Source organism: Panthera pardus, unplaced genomic scaffold (assembly GCF_024362965.1).
Source record: "Panthera pardus isolate Hobbes unplaced genomic scaffold, ASM2436296v1 HiC_scaffold_17, whole genome shotgun sequence".
NCBI classification, from domain to species: Eukaryota; Metazoa; Chordata; class Mammalia; order Carnivora; family Felidae; genus Panthera; species Panthera pardus.
In genome coordinates, this window is record NW_026526732.1 from 149642440 (window position 1) to 149667881 (window position 25442).

The 25442-nt window shown below is 51.5% G+C and overlaps 6 protein-coding genes across 15 annotated transcripts; 3 read left to right on the forward strand and 3 right to left on the reverse strand.

Moving 5' to 3' along the window:
* The first annotated feature begins 789 nt into the window (after positions 1 to 789).
* Positions 790 to 5488, forward strand: LY6G5C (lymphocyte antigen 6 family member G5C). Its single transcript, XM_053905344.1, has 3 exons — positions 790 to 874; positions 1945 to 2130; positions 4980 to 5488. The coding sequence occupies exons 1-3, from the start codon at positions 790 to 792 to the stop codon at positions 5141 to 5143; spliced, it is 435 nt and encodes a 144-aa protein (XP_053761319.1). The 3' UTR covers positions 5144 to 5488.
* A 2406-nt stretch (positions 5489 to 7894) lies between these two features.
* Positions 7895 to 10321, reverse strand: LY6G5B (lymphocyte antigen 6 family member G5B). Its single transcript, XM_019438793.2, has 3 exons — positions 9540 to 10321; positions 9263 to 9391; positions 7895 to 8969 (listed from the first exon to the last, which is right to left on the reverse strand). Exons 1-3 carry the CDS (start codon positions 9658 to 9660, stop codon positions 8569 to 8571), a joined length of 651 nt encoding a protein of 216 aa, XP_019294338.1. The 5' UTR covers positions 9661 to 10321; the 3' UTR covers positions 7895 to 8568.
* A 122-nt stretch (positions 10322 to 10443) lies between these two features.
* On the reverse strand, positions 10444 to 14514 carry CSNK2B (casein kinase 2 beta). Its single transcript, XM_019438794.2, has 7 exons — positions 14382 to 14514; positions 13689 to 13771; positions 12870 to 12972; positions 12182 to 12297; positions 11660 to 11735; positions 11323 to 11512; positions 10444 to 10676 (listed from the first exon to the last, which is right to left on the reverse strand). Exons 2-7 carry the CDS (start codon positions 13758 to 13760, stop codon positions 10586 to 10588), a joined length of 648 nt encoding a protein of 215 aa, XP_019294339.1. The 5' UTR covers positions 13761 to 13771; positions 14382 to 14514; the 3' UTR covers positions 10444 to 10585.
* A 212-nt stretch (positions 14515 to 14726) lies between these two features.
* On the forward strand, positions 14727 to 17930 carry GPANK1 (G-patch domain and ankyrin repeats 1). 9 transcript variants are annotated; one of them, XM_019438784.2, is made up of 4 exons: positions 14727 to 14855; positions 15586 to 15805; positions 16059 to 16775; positions 17315 to 17930. In XM_019438784.2, the coding sequence occupies exons 3-4, from the start codon at positions 16165 to 16167 to the stop codon at positions 17757 to 17759; spliced, it is 1056 nt and encodes a 351-aa protein (XP_019294329.2). In that variant the 5' UTR covers positions 14727 to 14855; positions 15586 to 15805; positions 16059 to 16164; the 3' UTR covers positions 17760 to 17930. The 9 variants fall into 9 exon arrangements, with proteins under 9 accessions (XP_019294329.2, XP_019294328.2, XP_019294327.2 ...); XM_019438783.2 differs by having other exon boundaries at positions 14730 to 15031; XM_019438782.2 differs by having other exon boundaries at positions 14730 to 14975.
* Positions 17931 to 18956: 1026 nt separating this feature from the next.
* On the forward strand, positions 18957 to 21482 carry CUNH6orf47 (chromosome unknown C6orf47 homolog). The gene is made up of 2 exons (XM_019438792.2): positions 18957 to 19411; positions 19600 to 21482. Exon 2 carries the CDS (start codon positions 19821 to 19823, stop codon positions 20712 to 20714), a length of 894 nt encoding a protein of 297 aa, XP_019294337.2. The 5' UTR covers positions 18957 to 19411; positions 19600 to 19820; the 3' UTR covers positions 20715 to 21482.
* A 125-nt stretch (positions 21483 to 21607) lies between these two features.
* APOM (apolipoprotein M) lies at positions 21608 to 24012 on the reverse strand. Of its 2 annotated transcripts, XM_019438795.2 has the most exons (6): positions 23557 to 23781; positions 23009 to 23163; positions 22650 to 22723; positions 22453 to 22551; positions 22174 to 22272; positions 21608 to 21751 (listed from the first exon to the last, which is right to left on the reverse strand). In XM_019438795.2, the coding sequence occupies exons 1-6, from the start codon at positions 23668 to 23670 to the stop codon at positions 21726 to 21728; spliced, it is 567 nt and encodes a 188-aa protein (XP_019294340.1). In that variant the 5' UTR covers positions 23671 to 23781; the 3' UTR covers positions 21608 to 21725. The 2 variants fall into 2 exon arrangements, with proteins under 2 accessions (XP_019294340.1, XP_019294341.1); XM_019438796.2 differs by lacking the exon at positions 22453 to 22551 and having other exon boundaries at positions 23557 to 24012.
* Positions 24013 to 25442: the final 1430 nt, after the last annotated feature.

The following is a 25442-nucleotide window of genomic DNA, read 5'->3' on the forward strand; positions in this document are numbered from 1 at the left end:
TAAAAGGGGGCGTAAGGAAAGGTGCTGGCTAGTTACCTCGAACCCACAGGGGCCACTGGGCTGAATAGGTCAGTCGGGACTCAGGTGTCCTCGCTTCTAGATTTCTGACAGTTCCACGTTGTTCCCATCTTGAAAAATGGTACCACCAATCACCTCCTTGGGCAAGCCTATCCCCCACTTTTCCTCTTTCCATATTCAGTCTAACTGCAAATCTGTCCAGTCTTCCTTCTAAATAAATGTCAGATTCATTCGTCTTTTCCTTGCCTCTCTTCTGCCAGACCAGGCCGCCATCTTGTGACTGGACTCAGGAATAGCTTCCTAACTGGTTTCCCGGCCTCGGCAATCTTTTACAAACAGAACTCTGATCTTGTTGCTCCTTTGGTCAGTGCTCAGGACTGCCCAGGTGCTCCCGGGAAGTACTCATCCTTCCCCCTCCCTCCCCCCATCATTGTTTGTTGTCTCCCCCACTAGACAGCTCTGTGGGGCAGGGATTTTGTGTAATGTTGTATCCCCAACACCTGATACAGTGATTCAGTAAACTTCTGTAGAATAAATATGAAAAAAAAGTTTCCCTCTCATTCCCCTTTTGTCTGGGTCCTGTCCCCAAGCCAGGATGTTAGGTCTTAGAGTGGCCGTGGGGGAGGACACTCTGTTTCTCTGGCTGTTCTGGCACTGATTTCCACCCCAAATGGGTGTTGCCTCTCTCTTTCCTCTTGGCCAACTTCTCTTTCACCAATATAAGCCCCAACTGGAGGGTAGTAGGCAGCAGGCCCTGCAGGTAGCCGGAGTATGGAGCCCATTGGCCTTCATAGCACCTCCCAAGCCCTGTACATGGTCCTTTTAATAGTGCTGGTCATGAGGAGCTTGGTGTTTGGTAAGTGGCTCTAAGGGGTCAGAAGGGTCTCCTGGTCTGCTGGATAGAGAGACCCACAGATACCAGGTGTCTGTTTGGGCACATCTTCCCAGGATGCTCAGGTAAAACCAAGCAGAGAGAAAGATGGGATGGATGGACTTGGTGAGATAATGCCTAGGGACTGGTAATGGACTGCTGTTCACTCTGAGGGAGATCTCTAGTTATTACCCCAGGGCTGTCTCAACAGCAGTGACCTAAATGGAGATATTGAAAGGACTCCATTTAAATTTGGGGCAGTACAGAATAGGGAGGATTCCGTGAACATGCTAGATAACAGAACCGGGATCCACCCAGTAGAACAAGGCTGAATCTAGCCTGATAACCTCCTCAACATGGCTGCAAAACACCGTCTATATAGAAACAGGATTCAAAGTGTTTGTTCAGTATCTGCCTCACACTAAGTGTTCTGCTGGGTCTGGGGACTCACTGACATGTGATCTGGGCCTGGAACAAGAGGAAGAGGAAGCATATATACATGTAGGTGGGGAAGGCTTTGGTGGACAAAGTTTAATATGGGTCTTTCCAGTGATTAGACCACCAAACAGATAATGTGATGGGGGGCCACTCGAAGTCTCCTGTCCACACAAAGCATAGATTCCTCTTGTCCTGTGGTGATGCACTCTTGTTTTCACTGAACATTACAGATTAAGAAAGTATATTCAAAAGGGGGTCCATAGGGGTGGGGGGACTGTGAAACCAAGTCCCAGAAGAAGAACTGTCCTCACAGAACTGCCCAGAGCTGGAATTAATTGCCTCTGCTTAGTCTTTGAACGTAGGAGCTTGCCGAGTGCTGGGCACATGGTAGTACCTCAAAATACATGTTGAATGAGTAAATGAATTCCTTAATGAGTTCCTTATTTCAGGAGGTATAAGAGCAGAGAATGGAGGTTTTAACATTGACGAAAACCTCTGATAGAGGATTAAGCCAGATGGTTTTAAAGAACTGGTGATTTCATGGTTTTCTGAGACGGGAAGCTGGGGAGGGAAGAATGGGCTTGACCAGCCTGGAAATTAGGTGGGGTTGGAGTCAGTGTTGCTCTGTGTTCTAGGTAATTTTGATCCTGTCAATCCGGAACCCCCTCATCCAGCTCAGTTCTCCAAATATCTGCGCTGCTATCGATGCCTCTTGGAGACCAAGGAGTTGGGATGCCTTCTGGGATCTGACATCTGCCTTGCCCCCCCTGACAGCAGCTGCATGACTCTGCTCATAAAGAACAGTGAGCTGCTTGTCCTTGGCCCGGCCCATTCCTGAGCTGCACCTCTCAGCTGTACCCCACAGTCTGGTTCCTACAACCCCTACCTAGATAGTGCTCCGTCATGCTCTCTCCTTCCTCACCTTCAGAGCCATTCTCTGTCTCCACTTCCACCCCTCCTGTTCCCTCATGGGGCTGGCTGGTGTCCACGTTTCTTTTTTTAATGTTTTTATTTATTTTTGAGACACAGAGAGAGACAGAGCAGAGCAGGAGAGGGGCAGAGAGAGAGGGAGACACAGAATCCGAAGCAGGTTCCAGGCTCTGAGCTGTCCGCACAGAGCCCGACGCGGGGCTCGAACTCACGGACCGTGAGATCATGACCTGAGCTGAAGTCGGACGCCCAACCGACTGAGCCACCCAGGCGCCCCATGGTGTATGCGTTTCTTACAGCACCCGGCCTTGTGGGGGAGGCTTGTGATCACTAGATCCCCTGGCTTCTCCTCAGGCTGCCTTCTCTCTGTCTGTTCAGGGAGACCCCTAATGGTTCATGTTCACCAAAATTTAGGCATTAGCTGTCTTCCCACTTCACTCTCCCCAGAGGATTTGCTCTGCTTCCTTATGAATTTGAATGTTAGGCCAAATTGTCATGTGAAATTGCCCTCTGGACGGCTCCACCTCAGTTTCAACTTCCTGAAACTGCAGTCCCTGTTTCTCATGCCTGCTCTTCCACACGATCCCTCACTCCCCGCCCTCCACCCCTGCTTTTTTTAGTGGGCTCAATGCCCAACATGGGGCTTGAACTCACAACTCCTAGATCAAGGAGTCCTATGCTCTACTGACTGAGCAGCTGGGGGCCCCTCCTCCGCTCTTTTTAACAAACACAGAACACATTATGTGCCAGCACTGTTCTAAGCACTTACCACCCTCTCAGACAGGTTTTTTATTATTGTTATCCCCATTTTACCGATGAGGAAACAGATGCCCAGAAAGGTCAAAATCTTGCCCAACTCTCCTAGAAGCTGAACCACAATTTGTGGTGATTCCGGAGATGGTGCTCTTAACAACCACTGCATAAACTTGCCTTCAAATTAAAATTCAAGTCCTTTCATTATGCTTTTGGTTCAGTATCAGAGTACTCAACCGCATCAAAGAGAAGTCTCCCTCCCACTCCTGGCACAAGCCACCCAGCTCTCATGCACAAACAACACAAAACTAATCTTCCTATTCTCTTTTTTTTCCTAAAGATTTTTTTTTTCATTTTTAAGTAATCCCTACACCCAACGTGGGGCTCGAACTTACAACCCTGAGATCAAGAGTCACATGCTCTACTGACTGAGCGAGCCAGATGCCCCACATCTTTCCACATTCTTGATATCCTTTCTGTGATCTTTTGTGTACATCTCACTCTATGCAAATGTTGTTTCACCTCTTTTTCTTTCCTCCATAAACAGTAGCATACCACTGTAAACACTGGTGTGCACTTGCTTTTTATACATTTTTATTAATTTTTTATTAAAAACTTTTTAAAATGTTTATTTAGAGGGGGGGCGGAGAAAGAGACAGAGAGAGAGAGAGAATCTGAAGCAGGTTCCAGGCTCTGAGCTGTCAGCACAGAGCCCAATGCAGGGCTTGAACTCACAAACCACGAGATCATGGCCGGAGCTGAAATCAGATGCTTAACTGACTGAGCCACCCAGGTGCCTCTATCTATCTATCTATCTATCTATCTATCTATCTATCTATCTATCATCTATTTATTTATTTTTGAGAGAGAGAGGTAGAGACAGAGGGAGTGAGGGAGGAAGAGAGTGGGGGGGGGTGGAGAGAGAGAAAGAGAGAGAGAGAGAGAGAGAGAGAGAGAGAGAATCTTAAGTAGGCCCCACACTCAGCACAGAGACCAACGTGGGCCTCGATCCCATGACCCCAGGATCACGATCTGAGCCAAAATCAAGCGTCAGATGCTCAACTGACTCAGCCACCCTGGCACCCTGCACTTGGTTTTTTAAAATGAACAGTCATGGGAATTTTAAGTTTCCATATCAGTTTGTAAACAGCTTCCCTGTTCTTCTGACCTGCTGCATGGTTCTCCATGGCACGGGCATAGCAGAGTTTGACAATCCCATTATTGACGGATCTGTAGGTTGCTTCTAATTTTTTCCTCTCTCAAGCAGGGCAGGAATGAATGTCCCTGTGAACACATTTTTCCCCCCTCTAATATATATATAATAGCAAGAGATACCATCTTCTCTTACTTTTGTTCCATAAAATGATGATAAACACCTTTTCTTTGCAATCTGACCTCCAATACATCTCCCAACTTTTTTTTATATGGTCCCAGCTGAAGTGCTGGTTCTCCCCCAGCAAGACCCAACTCAGCCCCCTCCAACCATCACTGTATTTTTAAAAACTTTTTAACATTTATTTATTTTTGAGAGAGAGAGACAGAGAGAGCACAAGTGGGAGAGGGGCAGAGAGAGGGAGATACAGAATCTGAAGCAGGCTCCAGGCTCTGAGCTGTCAGCACAGCGCCAGATGCAGGGCTTGAACTCACGAACTGTGAGACCATGGCCTGAGCCAAAGTCGGATGCTTAACCAACCGAGCCACCCAGGTGCCCCGCATCACTTTATTTTGAATGGCTCTTTCCCACCAACCTTCCACGGGATCCATAGCTGGTGACTCCCTGGCATTCCCTGCCCCTGTCCAGTTCCAGGAATCTTGGCATTTGGCGGGGGGGGGGGGGGGGGGGGGGGGGTCAGGGAAGGGTGTGGGATCAGTGATGGTAAGTCCATGTGGAGGGAGGGGATGGAAGAGTCTGGGATTGTGCCTGGGACCTGAGATGTCTGTATCACTGGTGGCTGCCATCCTTCCCCAGGCAGTGGTTCTGACATCATGGTGAGTGACTGCCGCCGCAAGGAGCAGATGAGTGATTGTTCGTATACCCGCTCTTCTCCAGTGTTTGGCTTCTGGATATTTTCTCGATGCTGCTTCCTGGAGTTCTGCAATAACCCTCAGAACAGAGTGTTCTATATTCCTTAGAACTTCTGCAGAGACTTTTAGAATAAAACCCTGCTAGTTGCCATCCATCTTCCTGATTTCCATCTGGGTGGCAGAGCCAGAACAACTTCTAGTCCCTTTTACCGGCCCTATCGGCCTCCTAGCTGACACCCAACACCCCTCTTCCCACTCAGCCCCTCCCCCAGGTCCCCTCTCCAGAATTCTCTGAGTTTTCCCTTCAAGTCCTCACGGTTTGGTGGCTTTACTCTTCTCTCCTCCCATCTCTCAGCTGCTTCTTGGCCTTGCTTTGCCCCTTCTCCCACCATGGGCCTCTCTAGCCTCAAGTCCCCAGGTGTTCCTCCCAAATAAATTGGTGTACAAACTGTAGAGCTCGTCTCTCTCTTCTGATAGTGGTGGAGGCTGAGGAAAGCTGAGGTCCCACCTGACTGCCCCACCTCGGGGCTCCCAGCTCTGTTGAGCTCTGCTTCTGCCCGGCCTCCATGTCTTGGATTCAGCTCTAGGAACAAAAGGTGAAGAACTGGAAGCCTTTCTGTGGTGAAGGGCAAAAGGGAAGTGGGCACCCTTGGCAGTGCTATGTGGGGCCTGGGTGGGGGGAGGTCCACGACGTGGGAGGTGAGGGCTGGCGGGAGTGGAGCTATGAGGCCTGGGACCAGGCCCAGGGGGGGGGGGGGGGGCGGGAAGCACCCTGTGGAAGAGCCGCTAGATCTAGTGGAGCCCTGGCTGGAACCCAGGCTCAGCTTCCCTCAAGGACCATGTGGGAAGTTACTGCCGAATCTTGGGCCTTGGGTTCCTCAGCCTCTGAGACCATCCTCTAGTTTGACTTGCTAGAGCTGTATAAACCTAGACTTCAAGTCAGAGATGATGGGGGGAAAGTGGGCCCAGACAGGGGGGCACACTGAAGGTTTGTACTTATTTTTGTACACCGCCCCCCCCCCCCACTGCTCTCTGACCTACCAATTAATATTGGGGTTTCCTGCCAGAGCATAGGCTATTTAAAGGGCCAGGGATCTCTGCTAACATATGTGCAAAATGTTGTGTAAGAGTATATGCTGCATGATGCCCTTTGTACCAAGCACACAGACAAAATTCCTCTAAGCAGCTACAACTCAGGACAGTGGCTACCCAAGTTAGAAGTGCCTGGGAGGGTGCACGAAGGTTGCTTTGGGTGCTGATATAGGCCTTTATAGTGACTTGAGGACTGGTAATCCGGGTGTGAAGTTTAGAAAAACCCACATTATGGTATGTGTAAGCTTTGGTATGTTTTAGCAGAGGCTTAAAAATAGGCCAGGGGTGTCTGGCTGGCTCAGTTGGTAGAGCATGTGACTCTTGAACTCGGGGTAGTGAGTCAAGCCCCACATTGGGGATAGAGATTACTTTAAAAAGTAGTGGGGCACCTAGGTGGCTCAGTTGGTTAAGCGTCTGACTCTTGGTTTTGGCTCAGGTCATGATCTCGTGGTGTGAGTTTGAGCCCTGCCATTGGGCTCTGTGCTGCCAACACAGAGCCTACTTGGGATTCTCTCTCTGTCAAAATGAATAAAAGTATTATTTTATTTTTTAACTTTATGGATTTGAGAGGTGAGGGGAGAGAATGAGTGGGGGAGGGGCAGAGAGAGACACGGAGAATCCCAAGCAGGCTCCATGCTGTCAGCAGAGCCGACGTGGGGCTCAATCTCACGAACTGTGAGATCATGACCTGGGCTGAAACCAAGAGTCGGATGTTTAACCAACTGAGTCATCCAGGCGCCAGTATAAACAAACATTTTTTTTTAAGTAGTAGTAATACATATATACATAAATGCTACAATCTGTAGGTACCTTTGTCCCATGTGTCTATTTTTGAGGCTTTAATTTTCACCTGTGCACACACACATGCATTCTCTCAATCCTAGGAGGTACTATCCCTCCTTGACAGGTGACCAAGGTGAGACAGAAACCAACTTACCCAAGTGGCAGAGGAGCTGGAATTGGGCCCCCCAACCACAAAGTGCACACTGCTTTTTAGAAAAAGGTTTCACAACCCCAGCACTGGGTTGTGAGATTCAGAAGGGTGGGCACCCGGCTGTACTCAATAACACCACACCCAGAACAGTGTGTTTAACTGCATGTATGAAAAAAGTTATGAATATGCACTACTGTTTTCTGTAGGCTTGTAGTTTTCCAAAAATAAAACATTAAAATCAAAGACCTAAACTGCAGCCTCACCTGTATAATTTCTGAACATCCCCAACCCCCAAACCTAGCTCCCTAAAGAGGTGGTCCTGGGTGCCAGGATCCTAAAAGAACAGGCAAGAACCCAGGTTCCTCAGCACCAGGGGACTCTCAGATACAGGCCTGGATTCTTTGGTTTGCTCCTGAGTTTTTCTGGTTTAAAGGAGAGTTTTTCCTCCTCTGTTAGATGGAAAAGCCAATGTAACCAGGGTTTAATTCTCTAGGTTTTGTAGGGCAAAGTTTTTTGGTTTTGTTTTGTTAAAGATTTTAAGTAATCTCTACACCCAATGTGGAGTCCAAACTTATAACCCCAAGATTGAGTCACATGCTCTACTGACTGAGCCAGACAGGTGCCCCTGTGGAGTAAGTTAAAGGCTGGGAGAAGTCCTAGCTAATCAGAAGGTGGATGGATACAAGCCCTCTGGGGGCAGGCCATGAGAAAGCCACAAAGGCCAAGTGGAGTGGGCCAGGCTGTAAACTGTTTGCTCCCCATGCCCAATTAACTTTAACAGGTCTACACTTGTCCATATCTGAGCCTGACCCCATCAACAGTGTGACACAGACTTAGCCCAGTCCATTTATTGTGGAGGTTCTGGAGAGTAAGCGGGAGATATAGTGCAGAGCAGGGCAGACCCTCGCCTCTCCTCTCCCCTGGAACCTATGGAAGTGGGTGTCAGGACTCAGTGATGTGAAGTGGGGCTGAGGAGGCCAGAGACGGTGGCAAAAGGAGAGAAGCAGGAAACCAGGGCAGGAGTAGAGGTGGAGGCAGTGAAGTAGGCACACCAGAGTGTCTAGTCAGGAAATCTGCACAGATGTCTACGCTTCATTCTTCTTGCTACAACTTCAGTCTGGGTCTTAAGATAGGCATGGGCTGCAATCTACAACCAGACCTGAATGGAGATAGCAGGTGGCCGGACTGACAGGGGATTGGAAAGATGAGGGGGCTGATGGACTCAGAAGATGGGAAAGGCACGAGGAAACCACTGTGCCTTCCCTAGGTCAACCTGGGCAGAAAGTGAACTTGGTATTTTCTAGGAGAAAGAAGAGTACTGGTGCAGGGCCACAGCGGTTTCTGGGAAGGAAATGAGACCAAAGCCATACAGATGCTGGAAGCACAGAGGAAGGGAGGCCTGAAAAATCACAGACCAGAGAATGTGGGTGTTCTAGGAGGGCAGCACTAGGTGCTGGGGTGTTAGGAGAGAGATGCTGGAAGAGTAAAATCCAAGAAGGGTAAGGCATCAGGGCCCAGCCCAGGGAAGAACCAAAAGTCCTGAGCTGTTGAGAGATAAGTATATGTGGCGCAGGTCAGTGATGGACAAGCTCAGGTTCAGGGGCAGGGTGGCTAGGGGGTCGAGGCCTTCCGGCTCCTTCCCAGCACGGAAGGTGGGTAGGGGCAGTGAGAGGTTCAGAGCCTTGTAGAACCACTGGATTTGGGACTCCGACAGGGGTAGGGCCAAGGCCCCAGCAGGGGGATCAGGCAGGGAGCTCTGGAGCTGGGGGCTGGACCAGGAGTTGCAGTAATCGTACTGGCAGCACTGGGCCTGGTACCAGTACTCCGAGAAGTAGGTATTGCGTTTTTCGTGGCAGCGGTAAGAATTGTACTGTCCACAGCCTCGGATGAAGAAACGTATCTTGGTATCTGGAGAAGAGGGAACAGCTAATACCCCTGCTGCCTCCCATGGTCCCCAAACCTGGTATCCTCACCGTAGACTCCCCCCATCCCTCACCCAGACCTGACTTCTAGCCCAGACTCCTTCAGAATGGGCCAGAAAAACTGGCTTAGCTGACCCCCGAGAACCCCAGACTCCTCTTTTCAGGATCCTCCTGTCTTCTTCTTGCACCCCAGGCCCTAAGCAGCCCTCATCTATGAGAGGAGAGGAGACCAAGCCACGGGCTATCCCACCAGCAGCTCCCTCCTGGGACTTGACTCACCATAATAGATGGTTATCACCATGCATGGCGACGAGCTACTGATGGTGCACTTCTCTGAGCCTGAAATGCACCCTGTAGAAGGGTCTTCTAAGAGGCAGAGGTGACAGGTCCGGACTTCAGAAACAGGAGCTGGGGAAGCAGAAAACAGGAAGGATGGGAATGTTGGCTCATTCCAAGTTCTCTGCCTTGCAGGGAGCCTGTGAACCGAGGGCTACAGCACCCCCCGCCCTTCCTGGACTCAGTCACCCCCCCCTCCTTGCCCCTGGGCCCCACTTACCCTTTCCCACTGCGAAGCCCACCATGACCAGCACACCTACAAGTACATGGAACTTCATGATGGAATTCTGAGAAGGGCAGTCCCTGAGGGGTATCCTGAAATCCCACCTTCCTGTGACCATGTTCCTTGCAGGGTGATTTTGATAGTTTGAGCAGGAGCTGCTGTAGACGCAGAGCTATATTCCTTGGCTGGGGGAGGAAGTTATTAACTTGGCTGGAGGGACGGCATGTCCTCACCCACAAGGTCAGGTTCCTGGACGTGGGAACAGTGGCCTACACAAGAACAACACCTGGGCCTTTATCCAGTTGTCTGTCTCTCTCATGCCCTGAAAAGATCTATTCCCACACCTCAACGGTCCATGGACCAGTGTCTGTCTCTGGTACCACCTGCTGTCCTCCCCACACATACAGCGAGTCCCTACTGTGCTGGGAAACCTTGGGCCAGGCGCCCAGGGTCCCTGTCCTTCTGAGATGAGCGTGTCAGCTCCCCCAGCAGGGGGCGCACAGACACCACCCAGCAGCAACTCTGGACCTTGTCCCTCTTTCCACCCCTTACCGTTCTATTTATTTCAGGACCACTTTCCCTGTAAAATCAAAACCGAAATATTTTGTTTATTATACTCCTTACAGTATAAATGTACAGCCATAGGTGGCCAAAAAAGAACGAATTATGTCTCCAGTCTTTGAAAGTGGATTTTCCCCTAGGTCTTTTCCATGTGACCTTGCACATCTCCGCATCCACTACTAGAAGTTCTGCTCTACTGCTAAAAACATCACCCAAATCCACTGGGCACAAATCTGTGCTGGTTTTCAACTTGAGGGTGGGCTGGGCCATGAGGGCCCCTGGGATCAAGCACAGCACTACCCTCCCATCCCCCATCCCCAAGCACCAGCAGACCAGCTCATGGCCTTTTCTTCCACTTTATTTCATATTCCCACCACAATAATGACTCCTTTAATTTAAACTAAAAACCATAGAGGGTTCCTGAAAGGGTGGCAGCAAAGGAATAGAGGTGTTAAAGGCAAAGGGACAGGTTGGGTGGGGAATCAGCGAATCGTCTTGACTGGGCTCTTGAAGTTGCTGGCGGCTTGGAGCTGCAGCTGGTAGGCCATTGGATGGATCTTGAAACCGTAGAGCCTGGGCCAGGGCACAGATGAGAGGCAGTAGGGTCAGCCCCACTCTGGCCCTGCCAGTGGCCTGCACTTCCCCCTCCCCGCCCCAACTTCTCCATGGGTCTGTCTGCTAAGTGCTTAAGGACAGTGGTTCCCAAACATCTTCCCTCCAGAATACTGGGAAATATACCTTAAATAGCCATTAAAACTCTTACTCTAGGATATACGTAAACATACACACACATACAGGAACGTGACTGCTTGCTTCTGTGTGCACTTGTTTCAACAGAACACCAAACTGTTCTTCCCAGTACACATGATGTTCCAGAAAGATAAACCACACTTTCTCCTGGCAAAAGGCTGAGCGCCCGAGATGATGGCAAAAAGTTATCGTTTAAATGGTACTTCCACTGCCAAATATTATTCAAAACAACTCATTATTTAAATATACTCTGTCAGGTATATTTAAATACACTCCATCGGGCAGGTACTGTCATCACCCCCGTTTCATGGATAAGGGAACTGAAGCACAGGCAATCAAATACCTTCCCCAAGGTCACTCGCTGTGGGAGAAGCAAACCTCAAGAAAGGACCATGCCCTGTCCTCCCTTCTCTCTGGGGAATCCCGAACCTTTCCTTCGACCCGTGGTGACTCTAGCCCTGCTCCCCACCTGGGCACAAACTGGTTGGCGGGCCGTTTGGGCCGGTACTCAGGGTGCACCATGAAGAGCATGTGAGGGAAACCGGTGCCGAAGTAGGCGCCGTCCGTGTGATGGTGCCTCGATGACTTGGGTGTGTACACGTCCATGCACTTGGGGCAGTAGAGCTTCACCATGGCCTCACCTGGGATGTCCGAAAGGCCTGGGAGACAGCCAGACTCAGCAGGCCGGGCATCCCCAACCCTGCCCAACCTCCCTCCCACACAGAGGCCCCGACTTGCTGAACCCCAACTCCTTCCCAGAGGACCTGCCATTTGATGTGGCCTCCTTCCCCTTCTCTAACACTCACCGATGGGAAGCATTGGCTGATTCTCACAGTACACACGGGGACAGTAGCCAAAGTCTCCTTGCTGGTACTTTTCCAACTGAGGTGAATAAAATGAAAGGGGTTGGTGGGTAGGTTCGAAGAGAAGAGGCAATCCCCTCCTCAGCCCAAGCCACGTCACTCTGTCCCCAACTCCTGCCTCTGTCCAGAGACCCCTTCTAAGCAGGCCCAGAGAGGCCCTCATACTCCCCTGCTTCCTTTCCTCCAGTTAGGCAGGGTACAGACCATCAGAGCCATTTGCTGTTTGTTCCCTAAGGAAAAGGCAGACTGCAACAACTCCCTGTCCAAGGTCATGTCTCCCTCCCCAAAAACACCTCAATCAGCACAAACCCCAATTAGGATTTAATTCCCAGGGCCAGGTTGTGGGGTTCTTCCCCTCTTCTCGGCTACATTCCTTGACAAGGTTGAAACGTTTGACTCCTGTGCTGCAGGAACCTCTGTTTCCCTTATTGCCTCAGAGGAGTCAAGTGGGAGCAGAGGCCTCACCATCTGGGCGATGCCACGGTTGGTGAGGATATAGCGGGCGTGGATCAATCCATAAAGCATCTCGGCTGCCTGCTCAATCAGGTCGCTCTGGTTGGGGTTGTCTTCCAGCTCTTCATCTGAAACATAGCCCCGGCCAATTGCAACCACTTGTCTTACAGCTTTCTTAGATGCCCCACCCACTGCCAGGGATTGCCAGCTACTCAGTGCGTCCCGCACCCATCTTTAAGTCACCCATCACCTGAGCATTTGACCCAGAAACCTGGGCCTCTGACCCTTCCACCAACCCAAGGCAGCTCTGCCTTCTTTCCACATCTCTTCAGCCTCTGCTCTCTCTCCCTTCCAACCCCGCCTCAACACATAAATGCAAAGATGTCAACGCAGAAGATGAAACTGAAAGGTCCAAGGCAAAAAAAAAAAAAAAGCAGGAAAGGTGACCCAAGGAGAAACTAGCATTAGGAGACAGAGCCAAGTTACAGGACCAGAGTGTGGGAACAGGAGGTGTAAGTCACAAAACTGGGCAAGACTCAGATGGGAGACCAAAATGACGTAGGGGACTTTGGATAAAGACAGAGAACCGAAAGGAAATATGGAAATCCAAGAAGCAGATAAACAGGAACACGAAAAAAACAAAAAATAAAAAACAAAACCACGAACATATACACACTAAACAACACTGAGGGTGCCTCACCAGGCTCCAGGTCCAAGATCATATCTAGAGCTTGTCGATAGTGAGGCACCTGCTCATTGAGTCCAGTGAGGTTGAATTTGTCCTGGATGTAGTCTTCATCCACCTGTCAGGATGTAGAAGTCAAGATGAAACCCACAGCAGAATCCTCAGCTTTGACTTGGGCACGTTGCTCTAACCGGTGCCTTATTCTTAACACAACTGCTTTGGTTTCCCCTTATTCCTCAACCCCAACTCAGCAGAAGTACTTGAGTCTCTCTCCCCAGTTCAGATACATAGCCTTCCCATAAAAGCTTTGGCTTTTCTTTTCTACAGATAAGCAGCTACAACAATCTCCTACTTAAAGACACATTCCTTTCAAAAGCCCTGTTCCTACTCCTGCCCTCATCCCTAGGAACCAATTTTGTCCTCTCCTTAAGAGCAGCTAGGTCTCTAAGGAAAGTGGAGACTCAACAGCTTCAGTCCTGTGGATAGTTATGACCCTTTATATTATCAGTAGACAATTTTCCACATTACAAAGCATTTTCACATGTGACATTTTAATTCTAATAGACCCCAAAGGGAAGCACTCCCAGTACCAGTCTAATAATAACTTTAATAACAATAAAAGGGTTGACTTGTCCCATGTTACAGAGGGTAACAGGTTTGGGACCTGGGAAGTCTTGCCACTTCACAAATTAGTGAGGGGAGTTACTGACGGGACTCTTCCTTGACAGGAAAAGTTTCTATGGAAGCCTGTAAGAGAAGAGTGTGGAAGCTAAATATGTGGGAAAATATAATGCCAAACTTTGTGTAGAGACAGCTGGGAGACTGAGATCTCACTTCACAGAAGAATTCATTGCCACGGAGCCCACAGAACCAGGAAATCCAGGACACCTCCTCTGAGCTGCTCATCTTCACGTCAGCTGGGAAAAAAGAGAGTGTAAGTTAAGTCCAAGCTCTCCCACCCTGCCTCTGGTATCCTCCCTCCTCCCACACTTAGATCTCTAACCATGGAAGAATTTGGGGCAACCTTTTCTTAAAGGATCCCAGACTCTAGAGCACCTCTCTCCGGCCCCTCTTATTCACATCTCAGCCCCTTTTCTCTGAGATCAGAGATTCTTTGGAGTCCCACCGCTTTCAAGAAACCGACAAGTCTTGACCCACCAGTCCTACCCACATCCCTATCGCTCCAGAAGACCAGCCCACTCTCCCTTCCTGTCAACTCCAGCAGAGCCCCAGGCTCGAGCTCCCTACCCCGACGGTCTCTGCATGTCCCTGGCGCCTTTCCCAAGGGTCCCGAAGTTTATCCTTTCCGTGCAAGAGCTGGGACCCTTTTTCTCTCATGGCCTGGGGGTGGCCGTGAAGTCCCTTTCACAGGAGTCCCCACATGCCACCTCCGCCCCTCAGGCCATCCCTCTCTCCCCCGGTTCCGGACCGGGTCACTTCCTTCCCCACCCCCACATCAAGGCGCGGAGACCCCATGTGCCGCGCCTAAGGGCAGGGGGCCAAGCGCGGCGACTACCTCAGACTCACCGGCTGGACGGGGACCGGGACCAGGGTGGGGGAGGGGAGTTGCCGCTTCCAAGAAACCGCGACGGCTACAACGCAGGCCGCGGACCCAACCGCGGCAGGCGAAGTGGGGTGGGGGGAGTGGAAATCGGGGAGGGTGGGGAGAGGGCAACGCGCAAGCGCCAAGGGTCGGGCGCCGCAGCGAACGCCGGGAGATGGAGTCCCCGGTAAAAAGAAACTGGCGAAGCGAGGGAGAGGTGAACTACGAATCCCAGAAGGACCCACGCACGACCCTTGTGTCGCGAGGCCCCTGAGCCAGACGCTCGGGGGCGAGCGCAGCGGGGTGCCACCGGAAGCGGAAGTCCAGTACCCGTTCTGGGCCGGGGCGCTTGGGAAATATAGTCGTAGGATCCCGCGACTGAGGGGCCGTGAGGGGGCGGGGAAGTGAACGAGGCTGGCTGGCTGGTTGGTTTCCGGCAGCTCCCCTCACGCAGCGAGGTTGTGTCCCAGGCGCTCCTCTCCTACTCAGGGGACTGACCTCATCCCCGGCTAACCGGCCGGTCCTTATTGCCTATCGAGCTCCTCGCCCGAGTCAGGCCAGCCACTGGAGGCTTCGCGGTGGCGGGGGGGGGACGCTGTGTTTCACTCCGGGGTCTGGTCTCCTCGGGCGGGAGGTGAGGCCGGGCTCCCTGCTGAGGGACGTCGGTAGGGTGGGCTCTGCTGAGGTGAGCGATGTGAGAACCGGGACGGCCCCGTGCTCTAACCTGAGGTGGCGCCAGCCATTCTGTTGCTTGTCCCCTTGCACTTCTCCATTTCCTCTTAGGGCTTGAAGGGGGCCTTATGCTGCGGGCACTAAGTATGACCTTCGAACCCTGGTCAGAATAATGGTGAGGGGCAGGGTGATGTCATTTCATTTCACAGCTTCTGTGCATTCCACAGGTTTCCTTCCGCCAACTCAGAGCCTTTCTTAACTCAGAGAGTGGTTTCCCAGTTCCAAAAAATGAGCTCGGAGAGGGGGCCACATTCAGGGAGGCGAGAGGCATTGTGGGGGCGTTATGTAAAAGTAGGACCCCAACCGACAGACTCTGTCCTCGCGTTACTTAAGCACGTGGCATTTTGAGCGGTTGCTCTAGAAAAGGTCCCAGGGTGGGGAAGCTGAACCTGGCGCTTAGCACAGGCCTGCGTCCTCAAGTAATGTTTTGTGTTGTTTTGTTTTTTTATTTTCCAGTCCCGCATGCGTGTTAGGGGTCGTGTGGCTATTTGATCGTCAGCTCCTTTGCTTAAAGTAGTGCTATTTGCTGTACGGAGACTACCAAGACTGGAGCTTCTCCCTTAAATCAGCTCCTTGCTTCCTGTAGAAGTGTTAAAGTCTGTTCTTGTTTGGGAAGAATACCCCGACCATAGGATCAAGGAAGATTTAAAGGGCCAGGCTGATTGTTTCCTTAATGGTATGTCTTAACTGGTGGTCAAATAGTTTTAGATAGAAGCTGTTTTTATTTATTGTTGTTGAGGATGGGGTTGGTGGCAACTCTCACTGAGTCTTTGTTAAATTAACCTTTAGTAAGGGGCATGGGCTGTTATTGTAGGGTTCTGTTTTTCCACATGACCTATGGTCCTTAGGCCCTGCAGGGTCCTAGGTTGTGGGCTTACTTAGGGAGTGAGAGGGTTTTTTGACTTTAAGAGTATTTTTCCTCATCCCAGCAGGTCTCCGGAGGTGGCTCTGGTCAATGCAGAGCCACGAAGCGATTGGCTTGCTTGTCTCAGCCTCCCTTTGTCTAGTCTCATCCTCCCAGTTTACCCAAGAGCCATGTCCAGGCCCTCCCTCATCACCTTCACCCCGGCCACCAGTGCCAGTGACCTCTGGAAAGATGGGCAGCAGCAGTCACAGCCTGAAGAGCTGGAGCCCACCCTGGATGGGGCTGCAGCCCGGGCGTTCTATGAGGCCCTGATTGGCGACGAAAGCAGCGCCCCTGAATCCCAGAGATCTCAGCCTGAACCTGCCAGTAAGAGAAAGAGAAAGAAGAGAAGAATAATGAGGGAAGCTGCTGCAGGAACCTCAGGAGGACACGGACAAAGGAGATCCCTTGAGGCGGAGGACAAAATGACCCAGTGGATACTGAGGGCAGCCCAAGAGGGTGACCTGGCAGAACTAAGAAGGCTGTTGGATCCCCGTGAGGCAGGGGGAGCTGGGGGCAACATCAATGCTCGGGATGCCTTCTGGTGGACCCCCTTGATGTGTGCTGCTCGAGCAGGCCAGGGAGCTGCTGTGCGCTATCTCCTGGGCCGTGGAGCTGCCTGGGTAGGGGTCTGTGAGCTGGGTGGCAAGGATGCTGCTCAGCTGGCTGAAGAAGCAGGCTTCCCTGAGGTGGCCCGCATGGTCAGAGAGAGCCATGGAGAGACAAGGAGTCAAGAGAACCGGTGAGGGGAAGCCTTAGCCCATGCCTCTTTCAGTGTGTTCTGTCTTTCCTAGCCCCTCTATACCAGAGGGTCCAGAACAGAGCTGAAGGGTTCTCTCCCCAGTCCCCCAGTGTAGGCTGATAAGGCAGTGTAGTAGAGTAGTAATGAACATGAGCTCCCTGGGTCCAAATTCTGACTACTTACTTGGGCAATTAATCTAACTTTTATGTCCCTCATTTTCTTTATCTGAGAAATGGGGGCAATAAGATCACTTTTGTTGTAGGGTTGTTAGGATTTAATGGGCCAATGTATGTAAAGTACTAGAACGATGCTTCCCGTGTAATAAGTGCCTTATAAATAATTATGCTTTGCCAAGAGCTTGTGAAGCCTGGTTGCTATTTCTTCTCCTAGCTGTTCCCCTCTGGGTCCCTCATTGCTAAGTGGATTGGAAGGCAGTTTGTTTTTTAACAGAAAGACTAGAAGGACTTCCCACCTTGCCACCCCCCTCTGAGGCCTCAACCCTTCCCCTGCCCTCAACTCTTTCTCTTTTTTCTCTCCAGGTCACAATCACCCTGCCCCCGGTACTGTGAGACCTGCGATGCCCACTTCCAAGACTCTAACCATTGTACATCCACTGCTCACCTGCTGTCACTGTCCCGCGATATCAGGTCCCCCAACCTGACCCTTGGGGTGCCCACCTCCAGCCCAGGCTTCAAGCTGCTGCTGAGGGGAGGCTGGGAGCCTGGAATGGGGCTGGGACCCCGGGGTGAGGGCCGCACCAACCCCATCCCCACTGTCCTCAAGAGGGACCAAGAAGGACTAGGCTACAGATCAGTGCCCCAACCCCGAGTCACACACTTCCTGGCTCGGGATACTCGGGCTGTGGCTGGGAGGGAGAGAACCCCTCGGGTGACCACACTGAGCCGCAGGGAGGAAAGAAAGCAGGAGGAGAAGGACAGGGCCTGGGAGCGGGACCTAAGGACATACATGAACCTTGAGTTGTGACCTTGGTAAGGTCTGATCATGGTCTATTGCTAAGTCTGAACTTGGACATACGTACTTTGGCTTTTACTTCCTGGGGTCTGCCCAGTTTCTAGATCCTCAGGTTTTGTTTAGTGGGCTCTGCCTTTGGGAGAGAGGGGCTGAGCATTGAAAAATAAATCAATCTTCTTCCTCTTTTGTGTTTTATTCACTTTTCTGGAAGCTATTGTGGGAAAACCAAACAAGCCTAGGGGCCACACGCAAGTCCCACCTCAGCCAGGTGGCGTAAATAGGGTCACCTCCTTGCCAGTCTGGTTCACTTCTACGTCCTAGCTCCTGCCTGGAATGCCCCACCTATTCTTTGAGTCCCCTGAACCAGGAATGGCCCAAGTTCTATGCAAGTCTCACCTACCCCAGGAAGGATCTCCTGACTACTCTAGCCAATTCAATCATTGTTTTTATTCAATCACTGATTTTAAACAAGTTCGTATACTACGTGCTAAGAAGAGTAATAAAAAAAATTCCCAACCTGCTCATAGAGGAGGAGGTGGCTATGTGATCAATATAAAATGCATGGTGTTAGGGGAAACCTGGGAAGGCCGACAGAGGTCATGAGAATAGGTAGGATCTTGCAGGAAGAGGCCAATGGGTGGGAGGGCCTAGGACTATACAGCCTCTACTATGTTAGCTAACCTAGAGCCAGAACTCTGGCCTCCCAAATGTAACCTTTAAGTCAAGGTTCTTCATTTTACTATCTGAAAACAGGGCAAGCAGCACATTCTGTTTGCACTTGTCTTTCCCTCCCTCTTCCCCCTCCTTCCCGCTGCTCATGCCAGGTGCCAGGCACATGGAGAGCTCACTGTTGTCAGATCCAGGAAGTAAAATCTGCGTAGAACGGCAGGGAAGAGCTACACGAGTCCCAGAAAAGCACCTTTCTTTTTCGGAAAACCCTTCCATGAAGTCCTGGACATGAGGAGTGGTGGTGGTGGGGGGTGTTGCAGGGAAGAACCAAAGGGCAGGGTACTAAAGGGAGCGGGCGAGTTTAGGGGAGCACCTGTGGGCGACGAAAATGGGGGGCTAGGTTTACACTCAGGCCCTGGCCCTGCCTGATCTCCACTCGCGCCCTGCGGAGTGGCGCGTACTAAAGGCGCGGGGGCGCGGGGGGCGGTGGATCCGCAGGGTCCGCCCCGCGAGCTTCGGGCTCCGCCCCCGTCTGTCCCTCCAGCCCCGGTGCAGCTGCTTCCGGGCTCTGCGGCTCCAGAAGGCTTGGTGAGGCCGCGGCCCCGACGCCGGGCCCGGGAGGGGTCGCAGCGCACAGCTCCCGGACGCCTAGATCCCCAGGCAGGCCCGCGCTTGGCCTCGAGACGAGGATCTCCCAAGATATTTCTGGCCTGACCTTGCGGAGGCCGCGTCTCAGCTGCGTGCTTGGGTCCCGGTCGGGCCGCTTTGTAGGATTCATAGGTCTCTAAATCAAAGGAAGAACGCTGCTGAGTGGAGTTTGCTCAACACCTCTCTCCTAACCCCCCAATAGGAGACTGCCTATTCTTGAGCTCCCTTAGGTCAGCAGTTCAGGACTCTCCAGATTGGGAGCAACTGAGAACCCAGGGCCACCTTCCTTCCTTCTTGGATGGAGCACCGCCTCCCCAGTTTCTGGGGCACCTTGGGGCGTGGCCTTGGTGAGTGAAACTTGGGGTGCTGCCTGCAGAAAAGGAAACCCGGAAACGCAGGGAGGTCACTGTGGGGGTGACCCAGGCCTTGTCAGATCCTGAGATTCTTGTTCTGAATCTTGTGTGGTGGGGTGGGGGGGGGTGGTGGTGGTGGTGGTGGTGAATGAATTTGGATGTGCCTCCCTTCTTTACCTCAGAACTGAAAAGGAAACAAGCTGCTTGTCACACTTGAAGCTGCACGACCGTTCAGGAAAGTGTGGAGCCACTTCTGATTTCAGAGTAGGAATCACCAAAAAGATAACAGTTCTTCTGAGCTTGAACAGATCCTGGCTTTTGAGGAGACAGCCCCTAAACCTGAGAATCTAAGCAGTGCTAGGAAGCAGCTGCAGAATTTGGGGGCTCATTACACATCCCAGCCATGTTCCTGCGACGACTTGGTGGCTGGCTACCTCGCCCCTGGGGCCGCCGGAAACCAATGAAACCTGACCTGCCTGCCCCAGAACCCAGACCAGTGGACAGCTCCTCTGAGAATTCAGGGAGTGACTGGGATAGTGCCCCAGAAACCATGGGAGATGTGGGGCCTCCCAAGGCCAAAGACCCAGGGGTACGGAGGAGCTGTGGGGCTCCTCCACAGCCAAGCAGGGAGTCCCAAGATGAGCAACTGGGGAGCAAAAGAATGGATTCCCTCAAGTGGGACAAGACTATCTCTAACACTCAAGAGTCTGGGAGACTGGAGACTGGAGGGACCATTCCCAAACTTGGACGGGATCCTGTGGACTCAAGTGGCACCAGGAGATCTGGAGTGTCCCCTGAAGGGGGACTGAGCCCCACCGGGCCTGAAGTCCCAGTGGAGAAGCCAGGGCGGCATCAGAAACTGCTGGGCTGGCTACGGGGGGATCCAGATGGGGGAGCAGGGGCTCCCTTGCAGTACCTGGGGGGCCCAGAGGAGTGTCTGCAGATCTCAACCAACTTGACTCTGCACCTGCTGGAGCTGCTGGCCTCAGCACTGCTGGGGCTGTGCTCAAGGCCTCTGAGGGCAGCTTTGGACGCATTGGGCCTGCGTGGACCCCTGGGCCTCTGGCTGCATGGGCTGCTGTGCTTCCTGGCTGCCCTGCATGGGCTCCATGCTGTGTTGAGCCTACTTACTGCTCACCCCCTGCACTTTGCCTGCCTCTTTGGTCTCCTACAGGCCCTAGTGCTGGTTGTCAGCCTCCGGGAGCCCAGTGGGGATGAGGAGGCCACTGACTTGGAGGGCGAGAAGTTGGAGAGGGAGGGTGAGGAGTGGAGGGGAGATCCAGGAAAGGGGCTGTGACTGCGGGATAGGGGGTGACCGTAGTGCCCCCACCCTGAATGGGGTGGGAGCAAGGGTGAAGATAGTGTGGCCTTTAGGAGAAGAGTGGGGGCCATGACCCAGATTGTAAGCACAGGGACCTCAGGGATGGGGAATAAACCCCAGGGTATGAGGGCACAGGGCCCCCCCTTCACACACAGGGGAGAATAGAGCCGTTTAGGGTATCTGTTTATGGACAATGGGGATATTGCCCTTGAATTCACCAGCTGTTGTTACTTTTTGCTTTTACGTTTCCCCCACTTTCGTTTTTTTTCTTTCCACCTCTACTTTTTAAAAGAAAAAAAAAAAGTGTGGTGGTAACAAATAAAGACTAAAGGGTCCTCTTTACCTTTCAAAACTACCCAGGGCTGGAGGAGACCAGAGGCAGGACAGACAGACTTCTGACTAGGGTTAGAGGGTGGTTGGAGCCCCAAGGGATCCCCTTAGATCTTGGGATCTGAGCCATCTAGAGGAGAATGGGACTGTTCTGTGGGTGGATTGGGGGTGTGGATAGGGACCCCAGGTGACAGGGAGCCTGCAGGGAGGGTCTGGGTGTTCCCAGGAGCCAGGGGAAGTGGGAATGGTGCAGGCAGTATTGGAAGGAGGGCCAGTTCAGAGGGACTGGCAGCTGAGACAGGCAGTATGGGGAAGCATTGGAGCTTGCAGTCTCCACTCTGGGGTTAGGGGTTTGCACACTCAGCAATAAATAACTGTGTCACACCAAATCCTAAATATATCACTACAAAGTGAGACATACCGCCACTCAGTGTCCTTCCTGACGCCGTCCAGCTGGGGGTTTAGGTGGCAGAAGACCCAGGGGGAGTACTGAAATGGAGGTAGTGGGATTGATGTCTGGGGACAAACCCAAAATGAGATGAGGATTGAAAAACCATCTTTATTACTCTTGAAAGGGAGCTGGGAGTCTCCAGCTTCTCCCTGCAGCACAACTGCAGCTCCCACCATATCCATCTGGGGCACAGATGAAGCCACAGGTCAGTCACTGGACAGCGCACAGACCTCTGGTGGGAGGACGGAGAAAAGAAGAGGATGAAAAGGAAGGAAATCCAGGAAGAAAGGCAACACTGGTGGTAACAGGGTAGAGGAGAATGCATTCCTGCTTTTCCCCACATCTAAGAAGGGGTCTCTGAGGCCTTTCCCCCTACATCTCTGCCCCTCTGCCCCATTTATACACCACAAACTCTGAAACCTCTCCTTTGAGTAGCCCAGAGCCCATCCTGGCTCCCTTGGGAGACATCATAGCTCTTGGCCACATCCTTCTGATGTCATCACAGCCTATGACACAAACGGAGGTGTCAACACCGCCATTCTAATGATGTCAGCCTTTGGCCATGTCCTCTGGTGACATCACTTGAGTCCCTTTCATCTGGCACATAAGACTTGGTGAGTCCTAGTCCTCTTCTGTGGGACTTTACCCCCTCACCTTGATTCCTGGGAGTCAGTAAGAAGGCTTTGGAGTCCAAACAAGAGGTCAGGGACTGAAATTCCTCCACACATTTCTCAGGAGGGTGTGGTGAGCGATCTGGAAGAGCAAGGCAGAACCAGGCAGGCCTATCAAAGTCCCTGCTTCTTAGCACCACCCTGGTGAGGACCTCATGGAGGCACCCAGCCCTTCCTAGGATGATATCATAGGACCCAGAGTGAGAGGCTCCTGCCCTCCAAGTGTTTCCTCCAACCCTTCCTGCCTGGCATCTCCACTCACTGTAGAGAAGGAAGCGCTGATAACCCTGGCCTGACTCTTTCAGCATGATTCCACCTGGGCATGAGCTGGAGAAGAGCTTGGTCTTCATGTCTGGGCGCCCTGTTTGGGACAGGGAGGTGGGGAGAGTGTCAGGGCAGAGATGCAAAACCAAGCAAGCCCAGGGGACTTGGGGAGCATGAGGGCTGGAGAGAACCAACCTTCAGTTCTGAGATCTGTGCTCCCCTCAGTCAGGTGGTAGATCCATTTCCGGGGCACACAGAGCCCATTTTTCCTGCAGAAGTGGTGACAAGGAGGAAGGGCTGAGTGGCACCCCAACCACACAATACCAACCTCTATTTATCTTACTTCTTTTTGAAGCCTGGATCCCCTTGGTAGTATCAAGCTACCAAGGTATGGTTGGTTAGGCCCATCTCTCTTCAGAAGGAAACTAATAGAACTGTTGACTCAGTGGGCCAAGAATAGCAGATATCCCAAAGAGCCCAGTTCTTTGTGGGTGGGTGCTCATATTCTGAACAGAGACTGCACCTACTGGTGCCTCTGCCTCCTCACCACTCACGTGCGGATGGTAGCACGAAGCTGGAGCTGTGTGGGGGCAGAGCCTGAAGCCATGTTGAAAACAATGTTGTCCACAGGGTCAAAAGTCGCCAATTCCTCCTTGGTGGGAGCTGCCCCTGCGATAAAGTACCACCGGCCCAGGTGTGGCTCTGGGAACTGCAGAGAACCAGGTGGGGGGGAGGGGATCAGAAAAGGGTGGGTCCCCACTACGAGATCCATTCAGCCTCTTCATCATCACTCTTAAGGCGGCAAGACTTAGGAGTGGAGTGGTGGCTGTTTTTTTCCAACTAAGGTTTGGGTTATGACAGGGAGCCATTAAGTGAGTTTTCCTTTGTCTCCTCTCAATCACCTTGAGTAACCACCCGCCCCCAATTCTACCATGTCTCCACATTGATGGCCATACTACTATTTTTTTTTTACTTGTTCTTGCATTCATTGTCACAAACACACACGCCCTTTCTCCCTTTCCCAGTGTGGCTTCCGGTCACTCAAGGCCACCACCCAAATCCTTCAGAACCCCCACCATAAGCTCCCCCCATTCGTCCATACCTCTTTCCCATCCACTCCCTGAGTTGTCAGTTGACTGAACTCAGGGCACTGGTAGATGGAGTTAAGGAGAATACCATAGAGGTAGAATAGAGCTGCCCATATTTGGTAGAACATCTTCAGGCAGGAGGGAGCTGGTGCTCTTCGTGAAGTGGCTGGTGCCTTAACTGCTCTCTCCCCCTGCTAGTTACTCAGTCCACTCAGCTTCCAGCCCCCTTGCCTTGACCCTTGACCCTTTCACCTGCTAATGAGTAACTTCAACCTTGTTTTCCAACCCAAGCCTGGATTACTTACAGTGTTTGGGCCTTCCTCCCCCTCTTCTAGATGCCAGTACTCCAGAATACACCCTGACATGTCCAAGGGTCTCTCAAGAATTAGGAAAGCTGAGCCCTCTTAAGTAGAAGCCTGTGGCCTTTCAACCTATATCTGAGCTGGTTTTCTGCTGTGTTGTGCAGCACTGAAGGGAGGTGGACTGATTCATTCATTCACTTAGCAAACTGTTTTGAGTCCCAGCTGTTTGTCAGCTAAGCCCTAGGGACATAAAAATGAATGACATAGTCCCTGGCCTTGAAGCAGTAAAAGGAAAACTAGCTATGTAAACAAAAATCATTGCAATACAACCTGGTAAGTTCTTTAGAACAGGTATGAACTAGGCGCTGGGGCCTGGTGGATGGAAAACTTTCCCTCTGAAGTTTATAATTGGGGAAACAATATGTACACCCCTGAGAAAGTTCGTGGACATGAGTCTATTTGTTCAACATTTATTACTACAAGAGGCTACATAATCTAACGGGTAGAGGATAGGTGCTGGTGTTAGAGAGGGTGCAAACCCTAACTCCACTATTTGTTAGATCTTGGACAATTTTATGAATCTCTATGTCTGTTTTTTATTTGTAAAATGACCAAATCATCAATCTGCTAGGATTAAAAGAGACAATGCACATAAAGTCCTTAACAAAGGCCTGCACATAGTTAAGTCCAAAGTAAATATTCGCCATAACTAATGCTTGTAAAAGCACTTACTACAGTTTCTGGTGGGTTTTAGGTTCTCAAATAATAGTAAGGAGAGCCAAGTGGGTGGAGCAGTTAATGCAATGAAAGATGGCTTCCTTAATAGATTATGTATAACCCACAGACTGCCAAAAAATTTGTTCTGAGAGGTGAGGTTGCTATGCGCTTGCGATTTAATGAAAAGAACAAAATTTGGGTGATGGGTATATGAGGGCTCATTATTACTATTTACGGGTAATGTTTGTTACTTTTTATCATAAAAAACAAATACATATAAAATACAACAACTTATTGGTAGAAGTGCTCTACCCGGGGTCTGGTAGGTCTGGATTTGTCAGTTCTGCCACTTACTTTCGCCTAGGTATAGTCATCTATAAATTGTAAGTAGCAACTATCCTAGGTGTTGAAAGGCTTTTAAGGACAGTACGCAAAACCCTTAGTAAAGTGGCTGACACAAACCAAGAGCTCTCTAAACAGGTGTTTATTAGAACTCTTAACCGAAATGGTCCTTGGGACCTGGGTAGAAACTACGAATCCCAGAAAGGCTATGGACACCGCAGCCAGGCACACCGGCAGCAACCGGCCTGGCTGGGAAAGTTGCAGCGCCAGGGGGCCAAGGCCCTGGCCCGAGGGCAGCGGGTGGGCTAGAGGGCTTAGGCAGCGAACACCGTCCCGCCTGCCCGCGGACCCGGGGCTTGCGGAAGCCCTTCAACACCCCCTTCAAAACCCCAGGGTCAGATTCTTATGTTTCGGTCCAATCTGAGTCCATTTGCTCCTAATTCCCAAACTCTGAGGTCCCCTTTTTGACGAAAGTCCTAAAAAACAGTAAATCCTAGTTTCTCCAAAACATGGCGCGTCCCCTTGGCCGCACATCGCCG

What these genes read in the sequence shown, in the direction of transcription:
- GPANK1 (XM_019438784.2), top strand. Translation starts at nt 16,165, where the DNA reads ATGTCCAGGCCCTCCCTCATCACCTTCACCCCGGCCACCAGTGCCAGT. An exon ending in ACAAGGAGTCAAGAGAACCG is followed by an intron (nt 16,776 to 17,314) that starts GTGAGGGGAAGC and finishes TTTTCTCTCCAG; the next exon opens with GTCACAATCACCCTGCCCCC.
- CSNK2B (XM_019438794.2), bottom strand. Translation starts at nt 13,760, where the DNA reads ATGAGCAGCTCAGAGGAGGTGTCCTGGATTTCCTGGTTCTGTGGGCTC. An exon ending in ACCGTGGCATCGCCCAGATG is followed by an intron (nt 11,736 to 12,181) that starts GTGAGGCCTCTG and finishes TATTCACCTCAG; the next exon opens with TTGGAAAAGTACCAGCAAGG. An exon ending in GCCAACCAGTTTGTGCCCAG is followed by an intron (nt 10,677 to 11,322) that starts GTGGGGAGCAGG and finishes GCCCTGGCCCAG; the next exon opens with GCTCTACGGTTTCAAGATCC.
- LY6G5C (XM_053905344.1), top strand. Translation starts at nt 790, where the DNA reads ATGGAGCCCATTGGCCTTCATAGCACCTCCCAAGCCCTGTACATGGTC. An exon ending in CATGAGGAGCTTGGTGTTTG is followed by an intron (nt 875 to 1,944) that starts GTAAGTGGCTCT and finishes GGTTGGAGTCAG; the next exon opens with TGTTGCTCTGTGTTCTAGGT. An exon ending in GACTCTGCTCATAAAGAACA is followed by an intron (nt 2,131 to 4,979) that starts GTGAGCTGCTTG and finishes ATCCTTCCCCAG; the next exon opens with GCAGTGGTTCTGACATCATG.
- CUNH6orf47 (XM_019438792.2), top strand. Translation starts at nt 19,821, where the DNA reads ATGTTCCTGCGACGACTTGGTGGCTGGCTACCTCGCCCCTGGGGCCGC.
- APOM (XM_019438795.2), bottom strand. Translation starts at nt 23,670, where the DNA reads ATGTTCTACCAAATATGGGCAGCTCTATTCTACCTCTATGGTATTCTC. An exon ending in AGGGAGTGGATGGGAAAGAG is followed by an intron (nt 23,164 to 23,556) that starts GTATGGACGAAT and finishes GGTTCTCTGCAG; the next exon opens with TTCCCAGAGCCACACCTGGG. An exon ending in TCAGCGCTTCCTTCTCTACA is followed by an intron (nt 22,273 to 22,452) that starts GTGAGTGGAGAT and finishes TTGCTCTTCCAG; the next exon opens with ATCGCTCACCACACCCTCCT.
- LY6G5B (XM_019438793.2), bottom strand. Translation starts at nt 9,660, where the DNA reads ATGGTCACAGGAAGGTGGGATTTCAGGATACCCCTCAGGGACTGCCCT. An exon ending in GGGCTTCGCAGTGGGAAAGG is followed by an intron (nt 9,392 to 9,539) that starts GTAAGTGGGGCC and finishes CTGCTTCCCCAG; the next exon opens with CTCCTGTTTCTGAAGTCCGG. An exon ending in GGTGATAACCATCTATTATG is followed by an intron (nt 8,970 to 9,262) that starts GTGAGTCAAGTC and finishes CCTCTTCTCCAG; the next exon opens with ATACCAAGATACGTTTCTTC.